We start from the raw sequence: 21,258 nt of genomic DNA, 5'->3' as shown, positions 1-21,258 counted from the left end.
GCTCATTTACAGAAGCAACTCATCATCTCATCTGGATTTGATGAAAAAGAGAGATAGGGGTGGGTATCATCAGCATACTAATAACACTGAAACTAATCACCTTACACTGCTTGTCCTAGTGGTTTACTGTAGATACAAAAGTATGGGAGACAAACTGAACCTCAAAATGGCTAAGCTTTATTGTTGTCAACATTTCAATAGCCGATAAGGCTGTGTCACTATGCAGTTTCCTGCATGACTGATTTAGAGTTGTAGCATTACATTGAAGAGAGAACTGACTGCTAGATTGTACACATGTGAATCCTTCTAGCTCACCTTTGGACTACCAACAAGGTACTTGGGATCAGCACAATTCCAATATAATTTGCAGATGTAAATCATGCTGGGTTAATGTGTATAACATCTGAACTCTGATTCAGCAAATGAAAATCACTTGCAAAAGCAGGTTGCCATCTAGGCATTGAATGCATCCCCATTAAGGGCCCTCAGTTGCCAGATGACATGTTGAACTTTCACAGAGTGCACTTTGTTAGATGCATATAGTATTAGTTGAAAAGCAGGCAGATGAGCCTGGTATATATTCAGTACAGAGGTTCTAACTCATGAAATTGTGGACCAGAAAAATGTTACTCTTTAAAGTGGCATTGGACAGTTTCTTGTTTCTGCTGTTAACACAATAATCCCTCTGGAAGAGGCTGGAATGAGCAAGCACTACTGTGTTTAATAAAGGAATAAACAGTGTTTGATTCCTTTCTTGTTTATTAAGGACTTACTTAGCATTATTCAGTTTGTCTGCTTCTGTAAGATCTTCCCTCTTAACCATTTCTGCACGGATTGCATTTGGTGCAATGGCATCTATTAAATCTAATACAGGTAAACTGGTGCTAATAGATTTGTCCTGAAAGAAGAAATGCAAACATTTCACCAATGAAAAATATTTTTTTCTTAATACTCACCAATATTTTACCAGATATCACCCTTTTATCTACTCTCTCATTGATATATAAACCCTTTGCTTGTCCTTCCTTATGTGGATTTATGACCATGAATGAGCATAAACTCATACCTGTGTCAGTAAAAACCATCAAAGTACCCAATTGTATTTATTATTATCAAGAGGCTTTTGAAATCTACCAGAATGACATTTCATATGTTTGTATTTTCTTTCTGATCAAATTTTCCTTTGCTTGTTTATAAATGTCATAATCTACTTATTCCTACAATCCCAATGCTACTTTGAACTTGCCTCTGAGCTCTGCATTTTGTTACTAGGATACTGAAATGCACTCTCTCTTTGCCTCAAAATAGCAGGTGCTACTGCTGTAGTCACCTCCTTTCAATAACTAAAGCAGATGGGCAGTCTAGTCCATGACATCAAGAAATCAGCAGGAGGTCCCACAGAATTAGTAATTAGCTCCATTCCTTGAGAGTCTCAGCATGCTGTTCTTCCTGGCAGATGGACAGTATGATTTCCGGATTTGTTTATAGCCTATTTGCTACCATGCACACTATGCACTTAAACCTAGCTTTAAAAAAAAGTAAAGTCCTTTTCTAGTACTAATCATGGTGGAACATATTAGTTCATCATTCTATCAGTTAGTATGTTCCAGTGCCAAGATAACAATTTCTAAATTAGGGTTAAATGGTCCTGAAATTTTTATTTGACACCTCTACTTTCACTGCTGAATAGACTGATCTTCAGAATACTATACTTGTTTGAAGCCCATGGAGATTATGCAAGAGGATGTTTTTAAGGACTGTAGCCTTTTTTTTCTTTTTGGAATATGGAACAGAGAAATTCTGAGGGTACTACAAAAAGAAAGCCCAAGAGTTTGTAACTATTTTTTCATTGAAAAGTGAACATGTGGGGCTCCCAATTTCTTTTGTCTTATAGCACAATGTACTCTCTCTGAATATACCAGCTAATTTTGTTTCTGTATGATTTATTGCAATTTACACATAGAAATTCTACAAAAATTAGTAGAAATAAAGTCTTTACCAGTCTGCATTGTTTTTAATGAGTTTAGATTACTTTATAAGAAAAACTAAATCTGCCATTGGAAAATTATCTATTATTTTATTCTCTGCTATTCAGTAAATATTAAGATCTTATGGAAATGTTGATATTTTTATGAAGTAAAATGCTCTAATCTATTTTTGTTTTTTACTATCTTGTGTTTTGTGGAAGAACCAGATCACATTCTGTTAAATGTATATATCTTTTACTATTTTGAATACAACACCATATTGCAAGTGCCCCAAATCTCACTGCTATCACAAGATGGGATAAATATTTACTTAGTTCTTCAAAAGCCACCCTGAAAGGTTTCAAGTTTGCTTCTTGAACTCTATCAATGTGCTCAAATTCTATGTTCTAAATAAGTTTTCCCTCTATTTAAACAGAAAAAAATACAAGGATCTAAGGATCCATTTAAGGTCTAATATGCAAATTGCTGTGCATTAAAATATATTAAAATGGTAATCTGATCAAACCCTAACCCACTTACAGGCCATTTAAAGAAGTACTAATGCAAAATATCTGCAATAAATCTGTAATGGATTAATTCATTTTCACTGTTTGGATAGTGTCAACATTACCTTGAAGCTAGTTATGGAAGTATTTTTATTAGCATTTGCAAGAGTTTGATTCACCCATTTAATAATAATTTCATCATTTACTTTTTCACCCTCTCCAAGGTCTGATAGTACATTCAAAGTGTACCTGCAATAGAAAGGACACAGTATTTGCAACTGGTCAGGAATGACAACATTCTGTAATATTCTCCTAGTAGTTATTACAATAATTCAACTGTCTGCAAATGAGGAAATTTGTAGGGGTTGTAGATGCACTGGGAACAGGAGTAGAATAACTTACAGTGTAATAAAAATAAGTCACAGTTTTACATGTCATCAGAGAATGTCTAATGGAGGCCAAGCATTGCTAGTCTTAGCCATAGGGAACTGTGACATATATTCTTCCCCAGGACTAGTACAGAACCCCCATGCACATTTTTAACAAGCAATGCGAACTGGAGATAGTAATTTGGTGCAAAGAGGCAACATGAAGGGCCAGAGTTTTATCTGTTTATAAATTCTCTGCTTCAAATCCTTCAGCTATTTTAACTTCCATGGGCACAGAGCTGGACCTCTCACAAGGCCTCAATTGGTACAGCAGAAGGAACAGCAAATTGTATATTCCCTCCGCCACCAGGAAAACCAGCCACTGTTGCAGGCCTATATACACTATTGCTGCCACATGTCCCAGCCTTAGCCCATTGCTGCTGTTGCAGCCACAACCACCTGCTCTATAGATCCGCCTAGAGCAAGTGGCCAGGAAGCTTCAGGCAAGCTTCCTGAAGAGCCAAATTGGAAATAACAACAACAACCATAACAACAAGGCAGCCACCATGGTTCTACAGACAGACAGCTAGAACATCAGGCAACATCAGGCTCTGAGGGGTCTTTTCTCAGAGCCAAACATAATGGAAGGATATTTTTTCAGAGCCAAACTTTACCCCTAGAAATTTCTGCTCAGAGCAAGGCATTTGGTCTTGCCACACCACCCACTTTTCTAGCACATGTGGTTTTTCAGAGAGCTGCAGTGGGGTAGAGGATGCACTGTGAAATGTGATGTCAAATAGGTGAATGGGCCAGGTGAAGTGGGAAAAGGTGGGAGACACACATGGGTGGCAGGGACGTAAGAGGACATGATGGACAGGGCTGGTAAGGAAGATGAATGCAACAGGTAGAGACAGATGTGGTCAGTGGGCAGGTTGGCAGAAAAAGAGGCAGATGTGACAGACACATGCAGAGGTGGGAGCCATATGCTGTAGTGGCCAGGGAAAGTGGCAGTGGTGGCAGCATGTGTGTGCTCTCCTCATGAAAGCTTTCATTGGAGCTGCACAGGTATCTGCAGTTGCAAGTCTGGCAGTGATGCACAATGCCCCAACAGGCTTAAGTTGGTATCTTCTTAGAGGTTCATGGATGTACCTTTCCTGTTCTTTTCTAAGTTGTACAGGGTCGTTCGTTTCTTTTAAGAACCACTGGATTTGTCCTTTAAACTACTTTCATAATCTATTACTCTGACCATTTTCATAACCTTACAATATCTTGCTGGACATAAAAGCATTCCAAATATATACTGCTGTTTTTATTTATCACAGTGATAACTATGCACTGTCCATCTGAAATCCACATTTCCCCAGTGTTGCAAGTAGTATTACCATATATATTTGTTTTCTTAATCAGGTGCTGTGTTGCGGATGCCTGTACTAGGGAAAAAGTCCTTCTGGGCTTAATACTGATAGGGTTGTATTGCACATTTACCTTTAGAAAAGAACAGGTGTCTAAATTATACATTTGAAGTCTTGGAATAAGGAAAACCTGGGAATGAATGATTTTATAAATGAAATGTGTAACCTGGTTGCAAACAAGTGAAGGTGATATCTTGATTTGGAAAGCCATTGTGTTTTGTAAGCTTTGGTTAATCCTTACCTTCTCATTAACTGCCACACCAGTGCCAAGGTCAATGTTGGATTGCCTTCATTGAGATCCTGTCCACCAATACCAACCAAGGAGAATCTTGCCTTTGTCTTCCCCAGTTCCACTGCATAGTTACAATTTTCAATCTAAAAGGACAAATGCTATTTAGATTCAGGAACTACAGGTAACTGCAACCTAACTTATTAAAATGATGTTTTGAAAAAGGCAAATCAACCACAACAGAAGGACAAGGGCCACCTATACAAACAGTGTGGTATGTTTAATCTGCACATATATAGTAATAAAGCATTTCTGGACAAACCATAATTTGGTTGTGTCAAACTTATCTTATTCGTTTATTTTTATTCTTTGGTTACTGCACCATATCTAGGCATATTCTGGAGCTAGAACTTTCTTGTACTAAGATAATAGGGAAATGTTGGTTCAGCAGGGAGATCAGTCAACTGATTTGATAGCCTGAGACTTCTCAGAGGCTGGGCACATGGAAGTTCTGCCAGGACTCTTGCACTTGTGTCAAATGACCATGGCAGGGCTATGTCTTCTGTCTGAGAGCGTCTATGCCTCATCATCAGAATTCTTTGCTGCACACTGGAAGACCCGATGGCTGGGTCATAACAGACTTTGTGCACACTGATACTTTTATACTCCACCATTTGGTACCCATGCTTCATCCCCTGGCCCAACATGCCATGCTTCCTAATTTGCTGTGCTCCAAGATTCTAACCAAGATACTACACTTGGTTAATTTTCAAGATTTCTAGCCCTAATCATATGTTATCTTAAGCAAGGATTAATAATCTAAGACTATGAACTCCTTTTATGCAAGTTAAGCACATCTTTAAATGAGCATGGCATAGTCTAACATAGAATCATTTACCAACCTTTTTCATGTTACCCCCTAGTACAGGATAAGGTGGTTTGTTGACATGGTTCCATTGTACTGGTACACGGATCATTTCATAGAGCTGGAAGATTACTAAAGCATCAGCAAGGTCACTGGTCAGAGTACAAGGAGAGAAAAAAATTACATTTACATATCAAAATCACCTGTTCTCTGAGTAATGTCACTATATTCTGGGGTGGAGTCTGCTGCAGAGAGACCATCTACCAACTGAAATACTTAGTCGAGGCTGTCAATATTCCCTTCCCAGGCAAGGTGCTTAAATGAATGGTTGCCAGTCAACTAAAAGAACACTTGACTAAAACAGATTATCTAGTTCCATTGGTTGCCCTGCTGCATTATCTCTGCTGGGAGAGAAAACCTGCTGATTCTCTTGCACCTAACAGTAGCTTTTGATACCATCTACTAAAGAATCCTTTTGGATAGGCTGTCTGGATTGAGAGTTCCACTCACACTTGGATGGCTAATTCCAGAAGGCGGTGCTGGAATATTATTGCTCTGCCTTGGCTGCTATGCTAAGGGGTTCTAAAGGGCTCTATTCTATCCCCCATCCTGTTCAACATCTACATGAAGCTGCTGGAGGTATGGGCTGGGATGTTATTGTTATATTTTTTGTCAAATTCAGGTGAACTGGTGGCTGCTCTGAATCACTGCCTGGGTGCAGTAATAGACTGGGTGGGGGCCAATAAACTGACTCAATCAAACAAGACAGATGTACTGTTAGTGGATGGTTTGTCTGCCTGGATGAGTGATATTCAGTCTGTCTGTTTAGCAATCCCTTCCAGAACAGGTTGGTAGTTTGGGGATGCTCTTGGATCCAGCATTATCACTGGGGTTCTGAAGGACTGTGTTATCCCATATATACCTTCCTGAACACTTAGTGGTCCTTCTCTAGGAAACCCTGCCAAGGGAAGTGAGATAGTTACTAAGAAGAGGCCTATTATGTTGTGGCACCCCAGTTCTGACATGAGCTTCCCAGAGAGGTTTACCTGACATCTAAGATGTGCTCTTTATGATCCTCCTATTCTTCACCCTACCACTTTTTTGTTTGTTTGTTTCTGTTGCTTTAAATCATTTGTTCTTATTGTTATGTACCATCAAGTCCTCTCCAACTTATGGCAACCTTAGGAATGAATGCTCTCCAACTCATTGTGTCTTTCACAGCCCTGCTCTGCTCTTGTAAACTCAAGGCTGTGGCTTCCTTTATGGAATCAATCCATCTCAGAATTGGTCTTCCTGGTCTTCTTCCTTCAATTTTCCTTAACATTATTGCCCTGGAGCCCTGAACCCAAACAGGGGGCCTGGATCTATTCCACAGAGCCCCAACTGTGCATTTGTGTCAATGGAAGGGAGCAGTTTTCAAGGGAGATTACAGCTGAAAATGGACAAAGTAACTTTCCTCTTCCTACATGCTGCAACCCACTTCCCTGCTCCCTTGACACACAGAGACTCACACAAATTGTCTTGCATGGCAATTGAGATTAGAAGAAAACTTTTCTCTGTTGGCTTATGGTGATCTAGGTCAAGGTACCAATTAATTGATTTATCTTACACAAGAAAATTCTGATAAGCAATTAATTGGCTGGCTTTGCCTCCTGTGAAATATAAATAAATCCTAGAAATTACTTCTAAAGCTGCACAGATATAAATGAGCACGAGGCTCATGCGATGGGGCGGCATATAAGTTGTATAAATAAATGAATGAATGAATGAATGAATGAATGTCCTGTATGCCTGGCCCTAGCTGTCTAGCAAAACCTTTGGGGAGATAGATATGGTGCTGTGATAAGATGGTACATCATGGCTGGTGTAGACCTGGACATAAAGAAACAATCTTTAATCCCACTGAAATGAATTGATGTTTTTCATTGGACTTTAATGAGCAAGGGTTGCACCATCAATCATTAAATTGCCAGACTAAGTCCAGAATGAAAACATTACCTGTACAAATGGTTAATATAAGGGTTTACACCCAAAGAATTCATCCAGTTTCTAAATGTTCTCTCTTCCTTACTTTCTCCTATAGCAAAAAGGTACAGAATTTGTTAGCATACATATTTCAGCATTTGATATTGAATACATGCCACTAGCTGAAGCATATAAAAGTAATGTATGTCAGCAACAGTAATGTATCTTTGCCTGAGGAATGATTTCTTCTGGCTTAATAAACTCTGGTAAACTCTAGATGGCTGGGTACAAATAAAAGAGGCATCATGAAGCACAGAATCTTTGTCTTATCAAAAATCAGTTCCTTATCATACATAGTGAGGATCCAGAGGCATGAATACACAAAAGAAAAATACATTATACTATTGGAGATGTGCCATTCATGAGAATGCAATACATTAAAATAAGGAAAAAAAGAAAACCTGTTTGTACACCAAACCTACTATGAGAAGCTTAGGACAATATATATGGGGTAATCCTTCTCCCACTCCTGCATTATAATAACCATTAACTTCAGTTGAGAGAGAATTGTTCAAGACTATTCAATGGGCTGCACACTAAGGATATGTGAACCTAGGACTTTCAAGTACAAAACCAGTACTTAATCTTCTATACAATGCCAACTCTTTTATGCCAGGAAGTACTTCCTGACAGTTAAGATCCCGAGTGTATAGAATGGGCTTCCACAGGAAGTGGCTGAAGCCCCATCAGTGAGAATCTTCAAGGACAGGCTGGACATGCACATAGTAGGCATGTCATGAGCAGAGCCAGCTGGGGTCAGATTAGATGGCCCGGGAGACCCCTTCTGACTCGCTCTGTTTCTCTGTTTCTCTTGGCTTAACTACTCTTTTTACCAACTAAGCTGATCAATACCAAGTTAAGGTTATATTTACACCTGTATTTAAATGTCACAGATTTAGGAAAACTATACTACCTAGATGCCACCATGATATAGTAAAGCTACCTAACTTCCTTTCACAACATCCAATTTTCCAGCAGGACCTCACAGTAAACATGACAATGCTACTTGACTATTAAATATTCCTCAAAGGCACAACAAATCATACATAAATGGTTAAACAGAAACAGAAGACAAGCTTATATCAACAGTTTCTAGCTGTTCTCTTGTCAGCCAAAACTGATGCACAGGTAGCCAACCTTTATGGGTTTGTGGAAATATTTAGAATTTTGAGAATTCTAGAATTGAGAATTTTTAGAATTTTTGGTCCTCTCACAAAATGGCTGCCACAAAAGAGTGGCAAGAGAAATAGCTACCATGATGGGTATGGTCAGTCACAAAACACTCTTTTTTCAGAAGCAAACTGGTAAGAATAAAAGAAAAATGACTTGCTGAAGAACCTAAGTACAAGGATGAGGAGGAAGAGCTCCAAAACATAAAACTGCTCCTTGAAACCCAAACAAACATAATGCTGGAGGACAAAGCTTACAGCACACCAGGCAACCAGCTGGAAAAAAATCTTAAGAAACAAAATAAAAATAAGGAGGGACAAGGTGTCTAGCAGGTACCATGATGGAGACTCTAGACTTACTGTGACCTGGCCATAATCCAGGGAAATTCTGCTATGGATGAAATCATGTAATTTTTGGTTTCCACAAAACGTAACTGTCCTTATTATTTTATCCAGCAGTAACTGATTAAAAGACTTCCTGGTGAGAATATCTATGCCTGGGTCAACACATGCAACATGGTGAGGTTGGGATGACACAGTTGTCTTGAGAAGTGAAAGAATGGATGTTACTATTTCAGACAGCAGGTAAGGAATTGCAATTTTAAGGCTCCTCTAAGTGAAATACAAACATATCTTCCCATGGATAGAAAATGAGCACAACTGAACTAGCAACCCTCTCACTAACATGCAATTTCTAGAACAATAATATTATCACAAGGGTGAACAGCATCCCAGTGCAAGCTCTCTTATGGCCAGAAGTAGGAGAAAATACATGTCACCTCAACCTTATATTCCCACCACTATACTGCACCCCTTCCTGCTGCTGCCACTGCAAAAACATTTCCCTCTTCCCTGTCATGCACTCCTCTTCCTCTTTCCATCACTGCATCAGCTCTGTGAAAAGCCACACACCTGGAAAAAGGTGCTCTGGTGCTCTTGCGAGACCTCACCTAGGTCTTGTGAGAGCCCCACAGAAACTTCTTCCAGATGCCTGGCCCTCCATAAAGCCAACACAACAGTGGCAAAAATAGACAGCGTGCCTAATAAGGGAGACAGAGAATGGATGGGAGAACTGCACTGAGTACTCTCACAGATCAAATGCCATGGCAGGAGAGCAACTGGAGAAGCTTTCCAGATCATCTGCTGCAAGCGTCGAGCATTGTGGGCGAGCCCTTCTGGTGGGGAAGGCAGTGCAGTACAGTGTTCCACCCAGCTTGCTACTTGATGAAGGAACTTCACCCAGCATCATGCGAAGACCAGCCCTGGGAAAGTATTAATAAGCAATGCTCCTCCCTCTTTCTGAACTGTTTCAGCTCATGCTATCAGCTCAAGATTCTTACCACCTGATTTTGCAATATGAGTAGGAAGAGGAATATGGCTTTACTGGGAAGGGGAGTATGGCTTTCCCTGGACAGGAATGGAGAAACTTTTCTTGGTCAACTTGATTCTGAGCAACCATGTCAGGGGTTCTATGCCAGCAATGGGCAAGACCATACCAAAAGTGGGCAGGACTCTCCTGCTGCTGGCATGTGGCTCCACCATGATTGTTCAGCCCGCACGTAAACCCAAACAAAATCACTCACCTACTATCTTGCACTCACCCACTAAACTGCAGCTATTTTCTCTTTATCTTTTCTCTTATCCATGCTTGTTAGTATATGTGTCTACTAAAGTAAAGCTCACTGAGTTCAATGGTGCTTACTGCCAAGTAAAAGGGTATAGGATTGTAGCCTATATTAATGACATATGAATGTGTGGAAATTTAATGTTTAAATAATTCACCTTGGAGTTATACTTTTGTTATAGTTTTCAGCATATTTACAGTTTGACATTGTGACCAATAAACCAAAGAAGGGAATTTTTAATGTAAAGGCATATGCATTTGATTTAAGAAGATATGTATAAAATTATTTTGTCATGGTTGGTTTGTTCTGTTCAAGCAAAGTAATTCATTCAGAAATTTCCTTCACTGAGAAAAACGTTACTTAAATTTGGACCATAAATGTTCTTGGAGTCAGTGACTAAGACTATTTATGTTTGTTATCTGAAACAATCTCTAACCAAAATATATTTTGAACATTTCAAAGACAACTAGCAAACGGTTCCAGGAAAGCTTATTACAAAAAGACTGTCAGAAGTTAAAGGAAATATTCAGCAACTCACACAAAGAATTAAAACTGCATGCTGAATAAAGACCAGAAAAATCCACTCTAAGCGTATGAGAAGAATAGCATGCAAGTTGAAAGAATGCAATTCTGAGTAAAAGAAACTGTGTAACTAAAAATAACACACTGTATTTAATATGCCACTCTAAACAAGATTCTTTGTTATAAAAGCACATTAGAATTGTAAAGCTTTTCGGATGGCTGAAAACCAGCCATCTTTTCATTACTACCCCCTCCCCCAATACACATGCATATTCTTGTCCATTGTTCAAAATTTACCTTCTGGAAACATGCACTATATTTTATGTGGCAGCATAAATACATAATGGAAAATACACAGAAATTGGGCCATATATATATATATATATATATATATATATATATATATATATATATAACAACTTGCCCTCTGGCATGTCTCTTCTATGACCACAATGTTATGCAGCAATGTGTCACGTGGAGAGAATATGGAAGAGACATCATAAGCAACTAATCAAGAAGATATCTCTGCCTCCCTTTCTCAAGACAGCAAAATGCTGGGTACAATTTAATTTCAATAAAGAAAATGCTTGTCCTTAACATATTCTACAATCATTCTATAGGGGAAAAAGGCCCGAGAACATTTTTTTTTCTTTGTGAAGAAACAAATCTTCGCTCTTCAATAGTAAAACACACTAGAACAATAAATACCATGATCAGTAATAGCTTCCAATCAATTTCTATGTAGTTAGATGGGGAAATCACAAGTTGATGCTAAATAGTCACATGACCAATAGAACATGGACTATTCTCTCCCTGTGGCTGCTCATATTCTATACAGCCATGAGGACTATGTTCATCATCTATGTGATCATTTCTTATTCAAATTTACAAAAGAAAAAGAGCTTACAGTAGAATCCTCCATGTCTTGGAAAATAACAACTTTTGTACTATTACATAAGACATACCCAAAGTAACAATCTAGACCAGAGGAATTCAAATCTTGGAGAATGCAGAACGGGAACAGTTACATATGTTCACAGTCCTCTCCAGATTAGATAACTGCAAAACATTCTATGTCGCGCTGTTCTTGGAAAGTATTTGGAGATCTCAACTGGTAAAAAATGCAGCAGCCAGAATGCTGTTGAATCTCCTTTTCAGCATATATTATCCAAAACTTTATGTTATCTGCATTGGCTTTCTGTTAGTCTGTAAGCCCAGTTTTGAGAGCCAATGTGTTTTACTGCTTGGACTGGGGCTTAGGATATCCAGGTTCTAGTTCCCAGTCAGCCATGAAGCTCACTGCGTGACTTTGGGCCAGTCACTGACTTTCAACCTAGCCTACAGGGTTGTTGTGAAGATAAACTGGAGAGAATGGGAGGATTATGTAAACAATCTTAGGTTCTTTGCAGGTCCCTTGCAGGTAAAATATAGGAAATAAATATAATAAAAGTATAAATAAAATCAAGATGCTGGATATTATCTATAAAATCTTAAATAGTTTGACACCAGACTAACTGAAGGGAACCATCATAAATACATCTTTCCCCTTTTCCCTTTCCAGCAGATCAAGGTAAAAGACTTCTAAATGCAGTTTTCTACTGAGCTAGGCTTGTTTCACAATACAAAGTGAGCAATATAAATGTTGTTAACAACTAGCATCTATCAAGGTAATCCCTCTAATTTGTGGAGTTAGCTCTTGCCCATATCAGAATATGATCCCAAGCAAAAAAAAACCCCTCCTTTCTTTCCCTCCAAAAGGGATGGCTCCTCCTTCAGGGAGGTTTGTGCTACTTGCAGGCTAGACAGTAGGAACACACTGGACATTATTTAATTGGCCCTTTCATTTGATTTGTTTAAAAAAACCACTGGGCTGATGATCTCACACCTCCTATGACTCTCTGTGGTTGACAGTTTCTCCTCACAAACAAGAGGTGGTCTAGTTCTTACCAGCTGCTTGGCAAATCTTGCAACTTCTTAACTTTGACATTTCAGTAACACTTTCCAACCTCTCCTCCTCTTCCTCTAGCTCACATTTAGAGTCAGCAATCAATAGCTTGAAGTGCTATTTTGGGAGAAGCAGGCCCAATCCCCATATATTGCTTCCTCCTGCAGGAACCTGCCCACTAGTTACAGTCATCAATTGAGGCTCTGTTCTGTGTTCTCCTGTGGCAAAAACCTGTTTGTGTGATTCTTTCCTGAATGAAGTTTACCAGACCCCTTGATTACTGGCAGACCATCAAAACATTTTTATTTCATCAGCTTTTCAATGGGTTTATCTTTGTGGGCTACTGTTTTCTTACTTTAATTTTTAAAGTGGTTTTATGGTTCCCATTTTTACATATGAAGACTGCATTTGATTTTTGTGAACTGCCTTGAGGACACTTAAGCAGGCTGAAAGGGAAATGATAAATGCTTCTATAAATAATTTAATAAATATGTTATTTTACTGGCTCAGATTGATACTTGCTAGCACTGGATAAAGGGAGTAGCAATTTTTGCAGATTTCTCCATTTCACTGTCACTCTCTGAGCCCCCTGAATAGCTGCTCCAAAGTGGGGGAGGGGGTCCCCCAAACAGCATAGGAAATGCAGGGGGACGAGGTATTGGCAAAAATAATTTTCCATTTGTGAAAGTACATATCTGGATGCCACCAGAAGCTACAGTATATTAGAGCTTAAGTCATTTGAGAGAGGGAAAGAGACACCACAGCTGCAGATGAAAACTGTTGCTGCTATTGCAGCTGACACCAGTAAATGCTCACTGTTGACACACTTGTATGTCCAAAGTCTTGCGAGATACCGATTCATGGCTCCTAAATGCAAGAAGAAGTCCAGCTGGCATTTATATGGGGTCTTTGATTGGACTTACTAACATTTTTCTTCTATTGATGGCATATTAAGATGGCATAAGAAAGATAGCAATACCACTACAGGAGGATAATTAGAAGGAAAGTGGTCATAATAGTAATAGGAAAGGGAGGTGAAATCAGAAGTCTCAAGATAAACACAGTTACAGGCCAAAGAAAAATACTAAATACAGTACCTACATTAGCGGGGGTCAAATCTGTGTTTCATGAAGAAAAATGGAAAATTATATATTTTCAGAAAATGACAGCTTACCCGAGAGGCAATTACCAAAGCATGAACATGTTCACTAGTTATATAATAATATTTGAAAGAGCAGCAATGACATTTTGCAGTCCAGTTAGGTTTGATGCTGAAAGATACCCCTGTTTTAGTTCAAAATAGCAAGATGGTCTTGAACCATTCTGGGAGAGGAGCCCTTCCATACCAATTTTCTTATCTAAATTGCCCCCACTATTTGCCTTCTACAGGGAAACATACAGACAAACCCATAGGCTTTCTCCTATGGAACAAACAGCAATGGCAGAGTAATATTTATATCAGAAAAATGTTGCAGAGATGTGCTGCTCTCCTGAAGCAATTCCACCCCACAGCTGTTCTAAATGTTAAAAAGAACCAACGGGTCCCCCAGTATTGTCTAATTTGGCACTAAAGATCAACAAACATGTCACGTTAAATGCAAAGACAATTTTAATGTTGCACCTACTTATTTGGGCTCTGTATCCTTGCCAGGCATACAGAGAAAGAAGGAAAGATCACATCATCTCTTCCCTTAGCACTGGGCAAGTGCTTAGGTGTTTTGCTTTTTTCTCTGTGAATAAGCCACTGCATGCTTATTCACAGACAAGTTTTTTCAAGAGACTGGCACCTGATTTAGAAGAGGCAAAAGTACTTTTGTGCATGTTTAGACAAAATTCCTACAACTCTCAGGATTCCCAATCAGCCATGCAGAGGATTGGGAAATTCTGTGCTGGTTGTGAATCACTGGATGCTGTGGGGCATTTTTTTCTGTCTAAATATGCATAGTATTGCATCCACAAGGAATTTGCTGCCATAAGATGTGGGGATGGCCCCTGATTTAGAGGTCTTTAAAATGGGATTCAACAAATTTTAGAGAGAACATACTAGCTAAATGGGCCTTTAGGGTTCAGAGAGTGTGCTTCTGAATATGAACTGCCAGAAGGCCTTGAGGGTCTGCTTGCAAAGTACTAGTGGCATCCAACTGGCTGCTGTTGGAAATACAGTGCTGAACTCTGTGGATTCTGTGATCTTCTAACATAGTTTATGCCTTTTTAATGTCATGCAATAGCTCTGAACAAGTGTATTCAATTCACTATGAAAATATTCTGAAAGAAAAAGCAAAGGAAATTTGGAATAGGTCAGTATGGATTGGAGGAACATTATTTCAAACTCAAACAAGACTCCTGTTTGGTGAATCAATACATCAGAAAAACAAGTTGCTTGATATGATACTCTGATGTATTTAGATCAATTATGTATCATAAATCCAGTAGGAAAAGCCTATATACTGTATGTATATGTTGTGTGTAATGCCCATTTCTCTATGTTACAACCACAGTATGTTGAAGGAGCTGACCTTCTAGCATATTGATGTCATAAGAAGACCCTTCAGGTTTTTGCAGGGCAGGGTATGTGTTGAAGAGGTTTGCTACAAAGGCCATGTTAAGTTTAGGGTTGCCCGCAACCACATCCGCTGGAGTCACAAACTGTTTGCAGCCCAGTTTTTCTGCTTCTCGAAGCATATAGTCAGCCCTCTTCAGGTCATTTTGTTCCTAGAGAAAACCAAATAAAAATAAATCACACAGTTGAAAAAAAATAATGTTGATATTTCTAAAAGTATGTCTTTATATAACCTTGTATTAGATATGAAAATACAATTCCACTTCTAGATGCAAGCCAAAGATTATTTAGAAATAAACTTTTATTTGAGAACTTTATTTTTATTTTTGTCAGGGCTCCCAAATGCATGCACAAAATGACCAGAATTGCATGACACAACAACCCAATTTTGTTTGTTTCACTGTGGGTAGTATCGTCATCCAAACCTAGCACAATGGCTTAAGCATTGGTTGCTAACAATGAACAAAGCACGCTCAAAGTCCATGGCTTGTCGTGTGCTGACCACCTAGTGAATGCATCTATGATATGGGTGTGCCTGCTGGCAAGCACAGTCTCCCACCATGCCCATTAAGTCCCACATGAAATCTGAGACTCTAAATCACAAAAAGCATGTATATGTGAGGAAGAGTGTTTGCATGTGTATGCGTGCATGCACGCATGTATGGCTTGTATAAGAGTGTGTACATATCTGTTTGAGGTGTGTATATGCATTTTACTTGGAGAAGATAAAAAGACTAATTTTCTGAATAATCTACACAGAATAGAATATGTGTAGAAATTCACCTCTAACCCAAGAATATCACGAAACTGCAAATGAAATATATAAACCATTAAGAGGGCGGAACTTTTCTGTAGTCAACCAATCATCTATTCTACAAGTAATTGCATAAAACAATGGAAGAGCAGGATTTAAATCAGGCCTGGTCACCTGTACCACCAAGCTTAATGTAGTTCACAAAACATCTATTGTGGCCTGGCAGATGCTTAAGAGCGTCCTAATTTTAAAGTTCCAGGCAGGCTGCAGAAATAGAACACATTTCAAGACTCTGACAGTTCACTGCACATGGCTGGTACATTGCATTCTTCCAGGTAGGTTGCAAATTATAAACGACTGAATTTATTCAAATGCTACCCAAAAGGAAATGCAAACAAGATCCAGAAAGAGACTGTAGTTGTCCAAACTAGACATATATTTGTATGCAAAACCCTCCACAAGGTTATTACCAGAAGTGGGAGAACCAGGGATACTTGAGTTTGTCCAAAGTCCAAGATTCTCCAAACTGCAGTTTTTCTTGCCTGGTCTAATTCCTTGCCTGAAGTCTAAAACTGTGTATTTTTTCTGAAGAATGCATATTTTAACATTTTGAATACTGTGGTTGTGACATAGAGAAATGGGCATTACACACAACATATACATATATAGGTTTTTCCTTATCTTATGTGTAACCTTCCTTTCCTTCTTGTCATGATTGTCTTCTCCAGTGAGTCTTGCCTTCTCATGAAGTCCCCAAAGTATGACAGCTTAAATGTTGTAATTTTTGCTCCCAAGGGAAGCTCTAGCTAGATTTGACCTATGACCCACTTGCCCATCTTTCTGTTGGTCCATGGTATTTACAAAGCTCTCCTCCAATGCCATATTTTGAATGCATCAATTTTCTGCATATTAACTTTCTTTACTGTCTAGCCTTGACACCCATGATCGGGAATACAATAGTATGGATGATCTTAGCCTTAGTTTCCAGTGAAACCTCCTTACACTTGGTGATTGTTTCTAGTTCCTTCATTGCTTCCCTTCCAGGTGCATTTTAGACACACACACACACACACACACACACACACACTTACATTAAGGCGTGAAAGATCAATGTTAATAGCAGGTTCTCCACCATTGCCTCCTCTGGGTGCTATTTGATTTAGGAGATGAAAGTAGGCTTTTGAATCCTGAAGTAAACAATACAAAATATAAATATTATCTTTGAGATAATGAAAAAATTAGGGAATCTTGCTGTTGCCAGGTACAATAGTACAACATTCCAAGGTCTTCATCATCATCATTGCAATAGTAGGGAATGGGAGAGGCAAAAGAATAGTAGTCAAAGAAAGCTATTTGAATTCTGCTGATTGCAGACAGCAAAAGCACCATCCATATATTATACTGTCAGATATCACTTAATATTTGTTATGTGTTTACTTACACAGCAATAATGACCTTGGAAAGTAGAGATTCTGTGACAGATCAACTATTGCATGCACAGCCCTGTCAGTTTGCTGCAACAAGGGTGGAGGGTGCTGATGGGAGAACTTCTACCCAATAACTTAAATGCACTCCTCTGAAGTTGTTCAAGAGCTGTGGAAAGCAGGAAAAGACTTGCAATGGTAGTGATGGGTGGGCACGGAGACGCCATGGAGGTGGACTATGGTGACAGGTCGCCAGATAGGAGGCTTCAACAGAAGTCGCCCATTGGCAGCATTATGCAGGATGTCTACTGAAGTATAGTACCACCTTTCCACACAGTACATGTGTTAGAAAGCCAATATGTCTGAAGCTCCTCTGTTACCATTTTGTTTACCCACTACAGGCAAGACGTCTATGCTGGTGGAGATTTTGGTGGATTCACTGTGGGGGTATGGTTTCCAGAAGTGAATGTTTCATCTAGATAGTGGATCTCACTCTCAGGCAGTGGAAGAAGGCAAGCCATGACTGTCAGCTGATCTCATGGCGATTAAGTTTCGCTTCCTTAGCCACAGTTTGTTTGCTTAACTATGAAAGGGTTGGTCTTTTATATTTTGGCACTGGACAACAATGAGATGTTTGATTAGAATTCAGTTATAATCAGATTGCATTATATAGTTATAATAAGATGGTCTTGCTTGGCTCCAGTTAAAAGAATCTGCTTCAAAGTTATGGTTTTGCTTTTGTTTATTAGAATGATAAACTAAGATATACCTTAATGTCTTGACTAAAGTTGTTTATTTTCTTCCATCCAGCATTATCTAGATGGTAGTTAACCCAGCGTAACAGGAGTTCTTCTGGAGACAGTTTCATCAATTGCTCTAATTCTTCTCCATCACGTAGCAAACAAATCAGAGCTGTGAAACAGTTTTCAGAAAAACTAATTAATTTTTTATTATTTAAGGTTTTATTGTTGGTTTCTAGACTTTAAAAAAGAAAGCAAACAAGATGTGCTTTACTACTGACTTCAAACCGAACACTTCTGATAGTCCTTAATTTCTTACCTTCATTTCTAGAGATTTCTATATCAGCAAAAAGCCCAACTTTAATTATTTGCCACAACAGTCCTAACACCAGATGTGGTTTCCCATCTTTTAGATCTTGTGAGCCAATATTGACTACTGTGCAGCCAATAGCTGATGCAGAATTCAATGCAAGATCAAGGTTTTCCTAAAAAGAAAATTAAAAGAATGCTTCTTGGACATTGGGAAAACTAAATTCAAACAGCAACTACAATTCAAAAATATCCATCTATGCATAAAAGGAAAGCAAGACAAAATAACAAAGGATATACCAACAAAGCTGTGTATTAGATGCCATTTTTAAGGTGTTTTTAAACACACAATGACAGATGAGACACGAACAATTTGTGACTTATTCTGTAACATTCAGTATATACAGGGGAAATGGATAGCTCCTATGTCATCTATTGAGCTTTTCTTTTCAGTTTTACAGGAGATTTGTAGCAGCTATCCACATGCTGAATTCTATTCCCAAATAGCTTCACTACCATGGAATACCACGGTTATCTCCTATAAAGCTGAAAAGAAAAGCTGCAGTGGATGAGGAACCCCAGAGTCACAAGCCACCTCTGAAATGCTTATCCAGTTCATGGATCCAAAAGGTGCCATCTGCTATTCTTATCCTGGCCATGTTTGATTTCTTAGCACACAGCCCTATCAATTGCTCCACTGATGCTCAAAGTACCCAAACATGCATAATCCTTGCCAGAATTTTTTAAAAAATGGGAAAATGCCAAAGGTGATGCAACAAGTATTTGAGGAAGTATTGAATGTGGTCAAATGCAGAATGCTTCCTTCTGTCACAAAATATACCCTAAAAGTGGCATTAGGCCCATTCCTCCCCTAAAACAGCTTTCAAAGGTTGTTGATTCAGATTCTAATTCAGAAGGGTTGGAATTCACAGCTGAAATGCTAAGGCCAGTAGAAGCAGAGAAATGTCACCCACTCACTGAAAACCAGACAGTTACAAGTTCAGTCAGGAATTTTAGGGAGCAAACTGAGATGTATGGGTGCAGACTAACATCCTAATCCAATTATATGGTGTCAGGTAATAAGGATGGATCACCTGACACATGTCAGGCATTCCCAGCAACTGGCCTGTATGCAGCCATGCTCCATCTTGAAGATGGAATCAACTCTTTTTGGTTTGGAATGGAAGACAGATATTCAGTTTGGAATCAACTTCATATCATTAAGCCCCATTTTGTAAATGGCCAGTATTCTAACTTTGGTTGTTTCTTTTGTTATTGACTTCTTCAATACTCTTATTTTGTGTCACAAAGCCAGCCTTGCTGGCCAGTTTTAATATAATAAATACTTTAATCAGAAAGCCTTTGCCCTGATAGCTTGCTAAAAGGGGGAGTAAGCTTGCTAAAACGGGGAGTAAGCTTGCTAGTGACAAATGCTAACATTAATGATGTTGCACTTGCATAAGCCAGTGTTACTGCAACAGCATTAACACTTGCTAGACAAAGGAAACAAGCAGTAATTTGTCAATCAATTTCAGCTGTGTCAACTCCACATTATAGAACAAAATCACCACTTTTTCCCTTTGCCTAGCATGTACTAATGATATTTGGCTAGCACTGGATTGCATTTGTGATATAATCCAATTTGATACTGCCCTAAGAACACCTTATATCAGCGATGTATAATTAATTCTTTCCAGGTACAGATTAGAAAGGTTTTGCTCCATAATGTGCTAGAAATGGGGATAGAGAAATCCTATGGCTCCTAGACCTTGCCTGAGGGTGTGTGTGCGCAGATGATACTTTAGATCTGAAGCTGGTAATCCATGCTCCAGTCACCCTGCACTAACTGCAGCCAGTACAGAAACAATCACACCAGCTGCCTCTTCAAGATAAGGAATTCAGCCTCAGAGAGGGAGTAAAGGGGAATTTGATGGGCAGGAGGGAAGGAGATGGTAGAGTCCAGTGTAAGACATATTTTGTGTCCTATTTGGCCTTCTTGCCTTCTCCTCCAAAGCCCCCCAGTTAGACAGCTGAGAACAGCTTTCTAGCAAAAATGTAGAACAAAAAGTGCAGAGAGGCAGAAATCACCTCCACCACTTCTGCTCTTCACTGGATGCTCATAAGCCTCCAGGTTTGGGGGCTTATAAGCATGGAGGGCAAAACCCGCAGGACTTGCCCTTTGTCTAAACAACTTCACAGAAGGAAAATAAGATATATGCAGAAAGGTGCCTGGAAACTATCATTATTTGAGGTTCATATATTAGTTTTCAGGCACTGCTATAATTTTCAGTATGTGAGGCTACAGTGCTATAGAAGTGCTTATAATAAGTCTAGGAATTTAATTTTCAGAATAATGTATTGCTTTGATCATTTAGCAAAATACTTTAAAGATGCTCTGTGCGTCCTCTTAATAACCCTTTAAAGTAGATTTAAATACTCAGCTTTGGATCATACTTTACTTACAGAAATAGTGAATGGGGTAAGCTTCTTCTTATTAATAGCTCTTTCATCAATTGTATCTGGTTGGGATAAGTTAATCATTTTGCTGGGGAAGTAAAGGTCAATATTTAATCATCTAGCTGAAAATGAAGATCACCTTAACATAAAAATAAATTTAGCCTCTAACAATACATAAAAATTGCCATACAAATTAACCAAAATAAAGCACATCAGAATGTCTAGCAGAAAGCATAGAAGAAAACAAGACAGTGGGGCATAACAATTAATGGATATTTTGTTTCCAGAAGAGTTCAGACACTTGCAATATTAAGATCATACTCAGTGACCAACAGTATAACCAGAATTATCAGAGTGCTTTCACACCACACAAAAACCTAA

At 38.8% G+C, this 21,258-nt stretch overlaps 2 protein-coding genes across 6 annotated transcripts in view; one reads left to right on the top strand and one right to left on the bottom strand.

Annotated features, from left to right (window-relative positions):
* The window catches only part of PLS1 (plastin 1), a 55,032-nt gene that overhangs the window by 2,522 nt on the left and 31,252 nt on the right, over positions 1-21,258 (bottom strand). Inside the window, exons 6-15 of the mRNA XM_044432794.1 lie at positions 20,884-20,965; positions 18,431-18,596; positions 18,141-18,283; positions 17,039-17,134; positions 15,150-15,345; positions 7,346-7,424; positions 5,385-5,499; positions 4,495-4,628; positions 2,599-2,722; positions 774-898 (exon numbers count right to left, since the gene is read on the bottom strand). Coding sequence (XP_044288729.1) covers positions 774-898; positions 2,599-2,722; positions 4,495-4,628; positions 5,385-5,499; positions 7,346-7,424; positions 15,150-15,345; positions 17,039-17,134; positions 18,141-18,283; positions 18,431-18,596; positions 20,884-20,965 — 1,260 coding nt within the window. The remainder of the gene's footprint in view (positions 1-773; positions 899-2,598; positions 2,723-4,494; positions 4,629-5,384; positions 5,500-7,345; positions 7,425-15,149; positions 15,346-17,038; positions 17,135-18,140; positions 18,284-18,430; positions 18,597-20,883; positions 20,966-21,258) is intronic.
* PCOLCE2 (procollagen C-endopeptidase enhancer 2) overlaps positions 1-21,258 on the top strand; it is a 102,073-nt gene that overhangs the window by 57,398 nt on the left and 23,417 nt on the right. For 2 of the 5 annotated variants that reach the window (XR_006414978.1, XR_006414977.1), the window contains exon 8: positions 8,998-9,126. The gene's annotated coding sequence lies outside the window, so the exon portion shown is untranslated. Of the gene's footprint in view, positions 1-12; positions 60-8,997; positions 9,127-10,628; positions 10,668-21,258 lie in introns of those variants that run through there. The other 3 variants (XR_006414979.1, XR_006414981.1, XR_006414980.1) reach the window with 3 other exon arrangements.

The sequence above is a fragment of the Varanus komodoensis genome, unplaced genomic scaffold, assembly GCF_004798865.1.
Source record: "Varanus komodoensis strain SLA01 unplaced genomic scaffold, ASM479886v1 scaffold25, whole genome shotgun sequence".
Lineage (NCBI taxonomy): Eukaryota > Metazoa > Chordata > Lepidosauria > Squamata > Varanidae > Varanus > Varanus komodoensis.
This window is presented reverse-complemented; position numbering and strand designations above follow the sequence as displayed.